The sequence below is a fragment of the Brienomyrus brachyistius genome, chromosome 6, assembly GCF_023856365.1.
Source record: "Brienomyrus brachyistius isolate T26 chromosome 6, BBRACH_0.4, whole genome shotgun sequence".
Taxonomy (NCBI): Eukaryota; Metazoa; Chordata; class Actinopteri; order Osteoglossiformes; family Mormyridae; genus Brienomyrus; species Brienomyrus brachyistius.
Window position 1 is genome coordinate 5,475,494 of NC_064538.1, and position 11,026 is coordinate 5,486,519.

The 11,026-nt window shown below is 47.7% G+C and overlaps 1 protein-coding gene across 2 annotated transcripts; it reads left to right on the forward strand.

Moving 5' to 3' along the window:
• The first annotated feature begins 1,705 nt into the window (after positions 1–1,705).
• Positions 1,706–10,965, forward strand: LOC125745301 (mucin-6-like). Of its 2 annotated transcripts, none has more exons than XM_049017999.1 (2): positions 1,706–6,171; positions 9,877–10,965. In XM_049017999.1, exon 1 carries the CDS (start codon positions 2,751–2,753, stop codon positions 3,702–3,704), a length of 954 nt encoding a protein of 317 aa, XP_048873956.1. In that variant the 5' UTR covers positions 1,706–2,750; the 3' UTR covers positions 3,705–6,171; positions 9,877–10,965. The 2 variants fall into 2 exon arrangements, with proteins under 2 accessions (XP_048873956.1, XP_048873957.1); XM_049018000.1 differs by lacking the exon at positions 9,877–10,965 and having other exon boundaries at positions 1,706–4,073; positions 4,164–7,825.
• Positions 10,966–11,026: the final 61 nt, after the last annotated feature.

An 11,026-nucleotide genomic window follows, 5' to 3' on the forward strand; every position in this document is an offset into this window, starting at 1 on the left:
TTGTGTGTTATGAACTTTTGTTCCTGTAAAAGTCTCTGCTTATACTTAGACCCAACAAAACAAAAGTTGGCTGTCCAATCAATGGCAGGCATCGGAGGGCTCTTCCTGGTTCTGGGTGGAGAGTAGCCTATGCTGCGGTTCTTCCCTACAGCATGCTGAACCAGTGCATTCCGAGCAGGTGGATTATGTGTTGTTTGTACATTTTGCCTGTAGCCTCAGGCTGGCTGTCACTTTAAGTAGAGGTCAGTCAATTTCTGTGCAGGTAGAGGCTTGTATGAAGTATAATTAAACTTCTCAGTTAAATACAATAACCTTTCTGTTTACTGCTTTAATGTCAAGATTTTTTTTTGTGAATAATATTGTCTATTATATATTTATTAAATTACCATAAGTTGTCCATTTATATATATTAGATATTTTATTGGGGCATCCTTGTGCTTTTCATAACCCAGTGCAGGATGGTGAGGTCTGAAGCCTTTAGCATGGGCCCTTGTGCTGGGGACACCTGTGTAAATACAGGGAGAACACGCTAACTACACGCATGTGCACACAGATATAGCTGAAGGAAACAAATTCACACCCTTGGAGGTGTGAGGCCACAGTCTTGCCCTTTTACTGAAGCAACGTTCAATGTTTTACTCTGGGACACTAGAGCATAATCATTCTGGGTCTGGGACTAGACCCAACATCCTTCAGGCTAGGAGTCAGCATTCATATCTACTGCTCATCACGTACAATGCCTCAAAGCGAGGATTATTTCGAAAAGATGTCGGATGTTAGGGTCGTTTCAGCCTCCGGAATTAAACCTTGAAACCACACTAATCCCTGCTCCTGAAACGATGAGGTTGTCCTGCCTGAGGGGAGAATGCGAACCTCCCAGTGACAGCGATCATATTCCCTATGCAGTTACGTTCACTAAGAGAGTGAATGCTGATGATTGTAATTGAAACACTTCAATAACCTTTCTTATGCTGAAAAGAAGCGGACCTCCCTGGAGATCCGTGTGAGGGGGCTATTATAGGCTTACCTCCCATCAGCTGGCATCCCACCCCCAGGATGAAACCACCTCTCTAGGCATTCCAGTGTTTGCTTGACTATATGAAACTGACAGGAACGCCCCCAACCCGAAGATAAACCATCAGTCGGTATGTATGACATGAACCCCATACTGAGCCTGAAACAGTAACATTGTGTGTGTTGCTCCTGAAAGCCCCCACCCTCCCCCAGCCGTCTGATCCACAAGTCTGTGATTAAACAAGCCATCAGCGCACACTGCTAAGTGAACCCCGGTGTCCCTCGGGAGCGCTGATGACGAATGAGACGGCCAATCGTCCGTCAAAGAGACCTCGTCGCATTAGTCTCTCCTGTTGACTCTTCTGTTTCTGCCTCTTTGTGTCAGAATGCACCGTTTCCAAAGAAAATAATAATGGCCGCCTCGCAGACGTTCGGAAAGACCCCATGCCCGGACTCTCTTCTCATCTGAGGGGTGTCCTGTTCTGCTCCATTCTCATTTGTCACAGCTGGCTTCTATCCACCAATTATAGTGCACTTAATGACCTCTGACCCCACATGCATTGATACTTATGAGGGACGTAAGTATTACTGATCAGTACAGCACGTTAGCAGACTGTTAACCTTGTTTGCTACAGGAACATATGGAAACCATGTGACACACATTTTGGGGGGGGGGGGGGGGCGGGTTCAGAAGGACCCAGTGGCTGTAGGCAAGGAGGAAAGCTGCACCGTCTGCTTCGGCTGACGGGTGACAGCCTGTCATTCCTGCCAGTGATCCGAGGGATTTCCTCTCAGCTACACGGACCGGGAATATCCACCAGGATAAAAGGTAAGGTTAGTTCGGGTTGCTTTCCAGCAGGGCCCGTATTCCTGTGAATAGCTGTTAACCATTTAAGACTTCACACTCTATAAAAGGAAAAAAACATGCCAGTGAGGTCATATATAATTGTGGGGCACTATTAAACCACACTCAGAATTCAAATCACCTTATTTCACCAAGAACTGGATGAGCACAAGTCAGTGTTATACATAAACCGTAAGATATTTGTAAATATATCTCGGGTCTGTGGTGCTTGTGCTTCTCACATGTCCAGTGCGTCGTCTCAGAGCGTTTACTGCCACATGATACCCGTCTAGGTTGCGCACAGAGCTCAGTGTGTTATGCAGGGGCCCGGTGCAAGGGCAGCACCGGCAAATCGGGGGGGCCACTGGTCAGGAGAAAAACAGGAAACTGGGTCTATGGAACGCAGCAGGACTGGGGGAACATCTGGGTACCCGATGTCCCAGTGTGTGTGTGTGTGTGTGTGTGTGTGTGTGTGTGTGTGTGGGGGGGGGGCAGTATTCCAGGGAAGCTTATAGAACTGAAACAGGAGACATATTTTGTAGCTCTGAGTCTGTGATGGAGGCTGATTTTCTGGAGGGGGGGGCTGGGATACGAATGATGAATGTTATAGAGTAACACCCCCAAACAAACCCCCCCGCCAAAAATGTCTTTGTTGCTAATCAAGCACATAGTCAGGTAGTATGATAATAAGACTTATCCAACCCCCCCTCCCCCAAGAGGTCCAAAGGAGGACCCTCCCCTCTTTCATAGTGAGGGGCCTATTGGTGGAGCTGTCAGACGCCCCAGTTATTTCTGGCTACATGCCTGGCTCACACCTACAGTTTACATGTCATTTATGTAGCACACATTTTATAAAAGCAGGGCCTGCCAGTCCCTGCAGCAACTGGGGTTAATGGCCTCACTCGGAGGCCCAACGGTCAAATCGGCCACCGTCCAATCACTCACTCGGAGGCCCAACGGTCAAATCGGCCACCGTCCAATCACTCACTCGGATGCCCAACGGTCAAATCGGCCACCGTCCAATCACTCACTCGGAGGCCCAACGGTCAAATCGGCCACCGTCCAATCACTCACTCGGAGGCCCAACGGTCAAATCAGCCACCGTCCAATCACTCACTCGGAGGCCCAACGCTCAAATCGGCCACCGTCCAATCACTCACTCGGAGGCCCAACGGTCAAATCGGCCACCGTCCAATCACTCACTCGGAGGCCCAACGGTCAAATCGGCCACCGTCCAATCACTCACTCGGATGCCCAACGGTCAAATCGGCCACCGTCCAATCACTCACTCGGAGGCCCAACGGTCAAATCGGCCACCGTCCAATCACTCACTCGGAGGCCCAACGGTCAAATCGGCCACCGTCCAATCACTCACTCGGAGGCCCAACGCTCAAATCGGCCACCGTCCAATCACTCACTCGGAGGCCCAACGGTCAAATCGGCCACCGTCCAATCACTCACTCGGAGGCCCACCGGTCAAATCGGCCACCGTCCAATCACTCACTCGGAGGCCCACCGGTCAAATCGGCCACCGTCCAATCACTCACTCGGAGGCCCAACGGTCAAATCGGCCACCGTCCAATCACTCACGCGGAGGCCCACCGGTCAAATCGGCCACCGTCCAATCACTCACTCGGAGGCCCAACGGTCAAATCGGCCACCGTCCAATCACTCACTCGGAGGCCCAACGGTCAAATCGGCCACCGTCCAATCATTCACTCGGAGGCCCAACGGTCAAATCGGCCACCGTCCAATCACAGGCGCAGCCGCCCAACCCGTTCAGCCACACGCCACCCCCACCTTCACACTGTTCGTTTATAAACACCTTATTTACAGACGTGGTTGACTTGCCATCGGTGCCTAGAGGTAGGGTTCTGGCCTGTCAACAGTGAGCCGTGTGTCTGCGTTCCCATGCGAGCTGCCTGCCCCCACCTTCCCCTGTCATCCCAACTGGTTCTGCCGCTGGCACTGGGCCAAGCGTCATGTCTTCTTCATTAGTTGGGAGTGGAATCTGTGAACGACGTGCGTCCCTAGGAAGTCACATACGGCAGAGCGTCAGCCAATTTTGACTGTGAATCACCCCTTTATTGTGATACCTGATGTGACATGAAAAGCCCCCCCATCAAAACAGGGGGATCTGGAAACAAAGGAGGTATTAGGGCCCAGATCCGTTCCTGAGCTCCAGTCTGGCCAGGGGGTGGTTTTCAGCAAGCAGGTATGGCAGCGTCAGCCGAGACCTGATTGGCCAGATGACCAGGAGTGGAGGTTTGTCCGCAACGGAGTGTGATTTGTGGCCTGTTTCAAGTCTCCTGTTCCAGTGGGACCACGCTGTTGCAGCCCGTGTCAGTGGGGTTTTGACTACCTGCACGGAGGTCAGTGATCTTCTGTGGCATCCCGCCAGATGGGAAACGCAGCACGGCTGCTGAGAGGAAGTAAGAGAGGGCAGGGGTGACGTGCCGAGCAGGTACTGCATGTGACCCTGACCAGGAGCTGTGGTCAGGATACCACAGGCATCACAGAGCGACACAGGCCACGACTGGTCATAGCATGTGACATATCAGGTCACCTGATCTCACTCTGCCAATTGCCTCTCTGCTTTCCCCTTCATAAAAAAAACAAAAAAAAACAAATAAAAATCATACATCATATATCTTTATCATCATTGTACATGTACGACGAAACATTAACTGGAAGGAAACTTGCTGGGCTTAGATATGCATTATTTTATATCTTATACACTGCTCACTTGTGCTTTACTACTTAAAACAAAGCCATTGACTGTGTTATCTATGTGAAATGTACTCAGGAAGATGGGTGTATTAGAGAATCTCACTGTCCTTACGATGATTATCTAACCTGAATAAGAAGCCACAGAATATAAGAAGCTGGAGCAGAAACGGCAGAACATGAAACCGTATTCCGAAGATAATTTGAAGACATTTGTTATCTTTTTTCATGAATTTAGTTCTAATTGAACAATGAAGGTGCCCTGCAAATGTGCATCTGCTGTCCATGGGGGTGTTCAGCCGCTCCGGCAGTCAGCGCGATCCCGAAAGCGCCAGTCAGCGCGCGCTGCAATTCCTGCCAAGCCCGTTTCTGTCTTACGCTGTATTCAACATCGCGTATAATTAATATGACAGTGTAATTTTATTTTTCAATTCTGCGCCCTTTGATGGAAGTGGAGTTTTGGAATGAGACAGCTAGGTCATCATGTTGTCGCAACAACTCGCTTTGTGACGCTTATGCTTCAATGGAAAACAATCTGCTTTTCTGTTTGCATAGTTTGAGCAAAAGAACATTGGTTAATTTGGTGTAAATTGCGTGTAAATGGCATAGTATAATTATCGGTGAGGACACTGAGGGCTCTGAGACTGACTATGTCATATATGCAAATGGGAAACACCTTTATATTTCTGTCTCTTCATCTTTTCCATCAACACGCTACCGATAATATTTCATTTGTAGCTATTACTGAAACACCAGGTCAATATAAGCATTGTTGTTATTATGATTATTATTTTTCACAAAATATATCAGCAAACCAAACAGGTACCTGCAGGTTTTAATATGACGTTTTTGTGGCAGCGGTCTGTCTTGCTCCAGAGGAAAAGTCTAAGTGTGCCGATTGTGCAACGCAGCGCCCTCTAGTGAGAGCAGTTGCAAACTGAATATCTGCCAACATAGAATTATCCGGTCTGTCTGTGGGCGTGACTTTTATACTCTTCGCAGGAGGAGAGCGAGACCCGCACTTGCTGACTATCTGTATCGCGCCAGGAAGGAGTTTGTTCCACTTCCTGTCCTGTCCGCTTGTCTGGTACAATGCAGCTCCTACCCGCACTGAAATGATGGGTCACAGACAGGGACGGATTATGGGTTGTGTGGGCCCCTGGGCAAACCCCCCCCCCCACCACCACCAGCACCACCACCACAACCACCACAATTCAAGGGCCCTTGGCAGCCAAACGCCCTCCCTATAAGGTCAGGGGCCCTTGTAGGCAGAGGATCAAAGAATGTAGGCCCTCTAAAATAGACAAACGAAAATACATTGTTGATAAGCGTTGCAAATTGTTTTGGGCTAGGGTCCCCACGGGCCCCCTGCACCTCAAGGGCCCCTGGGCAGCGGCCCCGCTGGTCCGGTCCGTAATCCGTCCCTGGTCACAAACCTGTGTTTCCAGTAGCCCAAATCCAGGCAATGCTTAATCTCTTTAAGCCTCATTACAGGCAAGCATTGGTGCTCCAGCTTACAAATCCTGGAATATCCTACCCGGAGGAATTGGCAAGGCCACGGGCAGCTTATCAAGTGCGCCAAGCAGGTGGGCATCAGACAGGGCACTTAGAGGCGACAGGTATAGAATTCTGTCCTTGGAGCCTGGAGGTTTATCAGGCCCCAGCAGCATGAGACCAGAACGGAGCCCAGTTGAGTGATTGTTCTTAATTTTAATTTTGGTGGGGGGGGGGGGGGGTGCACAGTACAGGAAACTGATGTACCATGTAATGTCTCTTCAAGGTTACTGTGTCTTCAGTACCTGTGCTGGAACATCTGTATGCGATTAAATACAGTATGTATAGATCTATTGCTCAGATTCCAAACGGGAGACGTTCTGCTAAGCCTACTCTGATTGGCAGCAGCCGCGGCAACAACAAACAACAACAAACAGCAACACATTCAAAAAGGTATAAGGAGTTCTGCTGCTTCCCTTGGATGCTGTTGCTGTGCATTTTGTTATAATCAGATACAAAATAACAGTTGAGGTTTCACTGAATACCGTATTACATTTAAATATATCAAATTGCCCAAAATTGTTAATTCTACTGTATCTCTGCGCTGAGTGTTCTTGTGCAAGACCATAATACGTCTCCCTTTGCCTGTTTTTGTCGTTATTGATCAGAAGACTGTCTCGTTTGAAAGGCAGTAATATATCTGCTGATCACCTTGCATGGTTTCGGCTGACTGAACAGGTTTTTCAGTCCCCCGGTGGGATCCGTGGGGGTTGCCGTGGTAACATCTGCCTTGCGCGTGCGGCTCTGAGCCCCCGCATCCTGACGACATGGAGAAAAAGATTCATTGTGGGAAGCAGAGAGGGAGCATGGGAAAGCCCCAATGACCCAGCTGTGTGAATGGGTCAAATCTGTCGATAAAATTTAGACAGTCTTGGAATAATAAAAACATGAACTGCGTGATTAACATGAATTTCCTCAACCGCTGAGCTCCATCTCAGAGTTTTTCCCACTGTCATCACTGTCTGTGTGTGAGGAAATTAGGTTTCATGACATTAACATGTCACCTGTACAGTAGAAAAGCCTCTTGCAAGACCGTCTAGTCAATTCTTGGGATTAAGATTATCCCCATTGTCGTTGTGAAGGCAGCGTGACCCATGGAGCTGCCTCACCTGCCTACACTAAGAGCAGCACGATGGCACAGACGCATCTGGAACCTTTAGACAGTGCATGAGATTTAAAGTGTTATGACCAGCTTACAAACACCCAAACACCCTCTACTTACGAATGAGTTATATTCCGAACGGCCGTTCGTAACTTAAAATGCTCGTAAGTCGTCATTCGACATCATAGTAAGGGTATGCGCAAGTACAAAGAACTAGGATGCTGGGAGTACGCACGCTACGCTGCTATGCGATGGGAGTAGTGGCCAGAAGTCGTACTAGACAGTAAAACTGATCCTTCATGCCAGACTCAAATGTGACAAACCTCGCTCACGACAATGCAATGTGAAAGGGGAGACCACATGTGTACTAGACTCAGCTAATAACACCATCCATCCATCTTCTGTAACAACTTGTCCAATTTAGGGTCACACGGGGTCCAGAGCCTATCCCAGACGCTATGGGCACAAAGAAGGGAACAACTCAGGATGGGGTGCCAACACATCACAGAGCACACTCACACACCATTCACACACCATTCACACACCACTCACACACCATTCACACACCACTCACACACCATTCACAACTTGGTTATTCCAACTAACCTCAGAATGCTTCTGGCCCTTTGGGGGAAACCCTGTGAAAAAACGGGGAAAACATGCAAACTCCAGACACATGGAACCCTGGAATAGACTTGAACCCAGGTCCCATGGTGTGAGGCAACAGGCTGACCACTGCACCACCGTGCCGCCCCATCAGCTTATAATGGTGATTGAAAAATAAAGTGAATAAACAAGAAATTATTGTAAGTGGAAGGTCAAATGAAAGGTTTTGGGAAATCAGTATGTGCTAAATGATCCAAAAGGGGAGGGGAGAAGCCCAACAAGAGCTGGCCAGGAGCTCTTTATCTCCCCCTGGAGGTGTGGATGACCATTAAGAGTTACTCGCCTGCACTTGCTTGCAATCTCCACCCTGCAGGAGAAAAATAGAAAACATGGAAACGTGGAAATCTCTTCCCAGTGCAGTCTGGTGAAGGTTTGCTCTGTGCTTCTCTGCCCTGTCACTGCAACTCCTTAGAACTACAGAAGCTCACACAACTGAGAGGCAGCATCCCAGCCATATGACACCCAGTGACTGACAGATGGTGGGCTGGGTGTCTCTCACATAAGAAACGGATCTAACTTCCAGGACAAAGGGAAGCAAATGCGGTCTATCACACGTGCGTCTTGTGGGAAAAAGAAATCAATTAATTTATCAGAGCTTGGTGGCCAGAAATTAAAGTAAATCTATATCAGGGTTTCATTTTGAATTCTAATATAATTGTAATGATAAATAATCCTGAGCACAGAATACTGAAAAATCCATGCATAATATTACCCTGCTGCATACAGTACCTCACTTACCTGGGTGACTAACATCGCCCCACGTTGCCCACTAGTGCAATTGAGTTGATGGACTTTTTTGCATTGGAGATGCTGCCAGAGATGAGCTGGCTTTCGTGGCGAGATTTCATAGTAGTGTTACTTAACTGGTTTCTTCCCTGAAAGTTAAAACTGGGCACACGCACTGCAAACGTTTTCAGCACAGAGACAACACCACATTGCCTCCTAGTGGAAATGAGAGGGATGACTGTGCTATTTTGGGCCTTGAGGCCTGGCTGATCTAGATTTCTTCAAAGCGAAAATAGGTCACCGTCTTTATAAACACTTTTTTTTTCCAGCAGCCAAGAGAAGAAAACACAGTTTGATGTTTCTGCAGAGAAGGAGGCAAATAATTAAAAACACACACATACGCACGCAAAAGCAATAAGATAACCGGAGCTGTGGTCTAGCTCCAGTGGTCCACTAGAGGGCCTCAGTGGGGACCAAGGGGGGGCCGTGAAATTCATATGAAAATTGCAGAGAAAATGCATTTGGATTGGCTGGTAGTCTATATCAAATAGACAGTATTTAGATATATTTTCAAAACGTGATACAGAATGACACAATACCATTTATATTCATATACTTTTATTGTGCTTTAACAACTAGGACTTTGCAAAAAAAAAAATATATATATATTTATATATGTGTGTGTGTGTGTGTGTGTGTGTGTATGTATATATATATATATATATATATATATATATATATATATATATATATATATATATTCTATTTTGACCATAAACTTGTGAGAGTTTTGATCATGACATCACACAGAATCTAAACTCAAACCATTTAGTTAGCTTCTCAGGTGGAAGTTGATGGCTGTCCATCCATCCACTTTCTGCTGCTTATCCTTGATTGGGTTGTGGGAGCAGCAGCAATCTAAGCAGGCCCTCCTGCCAGTTGGACACGTCCAGGGAGGCTCCAGGAGGCTTCCTAATAGATGCCCAAACCACCTCCGCCGGCTCCTTTCGATACAGAGGAGCACCAGCTCTACTTTGAGTTCCTCCCGAATGTCTGAGCTCCTCACCCTCTCTCTGAGGTTGAGCTCTGACACCCTGCGGAGGAAACTCATTTCCACTGCTTGTATCTACATCTCTTTCTTTCAGTCACTACCTGAAGCTTGTGACCATAGAGGGTAGGAAAGTAGATGAACCAGTAAATCAATAACCTTGGTGTCCGCTCAGCTTCCTCTTTACCACAACAGAATGGAACAGTGTCTACAAAACCGCTGACGCTGCACTGATCGGCCTGTTGATCTCCAGCATCCTTCTTCTGGTAGCTGCGAAGAAGACCCTGAAAGGCTATCTTCCGTGTTCCTAGAACCAGAACTGGTACCTGATGATCATCTGCCGAGGCCCCAGCCTTCGACTGCCACCTGATCTGCAATGTACCCACCCCCAACGGTTACCAATCCTTGGTTACCACTGGTTAAACTTTGTGTTGAATGAGCGGTTGCTAGAGGAGTCCTGAATGAGGCACATTACCTGCATTGTGAGGGAGTGTCAGTTACGGCACTACGGCCATGTGGCGCGTTTCCCTGAGGGTGATCCGGCTCGCAGGATCCTCGTTGCTGAGGACCCAAGTGGCTGGACCAGGCCGAGGGGATGCCCACGTAACTCCTTGCTGCGGCAGATGGATGGCCATTTCTGGAGGGTGGGACTGGACCGTGTATCTGCCTGGGGGGTCGCTAGCTGGGATCCCGAGGAGTTTCTCTGTGTGGTGGCTGCTGCAACACGCTGTATCAGTGCATGCTCCCCAACCTGACCTGACCTAATAACTTAAAATTAGGGTCCTTCCATTTATTTAGCAGACTTATAATGGGTGTTGAGCTTCTGATTTGAGAGCCATTTAGATTTGTTCTCCTACTGTTTTTAGAGCAATGTCATGGATTGGGAAAACAAAGAACCGTAACGGTAACCATGACGCTGCTACCAGATGCAACCTCCTTATGGTCCCCTTAGTTTCATGTCTTCTCAGTTTAGTTTATAATAAAGTTCCCTTTTGTTATAAAGTCTCGCTGTGGATCATTCACTACGCCCCGCTGTGACAGTGACTAAATTAAAAAATGTTTATATTAAACGATGGCAATATCTGTCATCATTGCAGAACGCGTTCAACGGATGCAATATCATGAGTTGTGTACATGTTTTCCTGAACATAGGGGGGGGGTCCTTGGCTTAAAATAAAAAGGTTGAGAACTGCTGCCCCAGCCACAGTCACGTTTGACATCCCTGCTAAATGTTTTAAATGTGCTAAAGTGACCTTCAGGGATCTTGGGATGCATCTTCGGTTGTGGGGCTGGAATTCTATGATATAATTCAACACAGATGTGTAGTTTGAGCCTTTCAGACTAA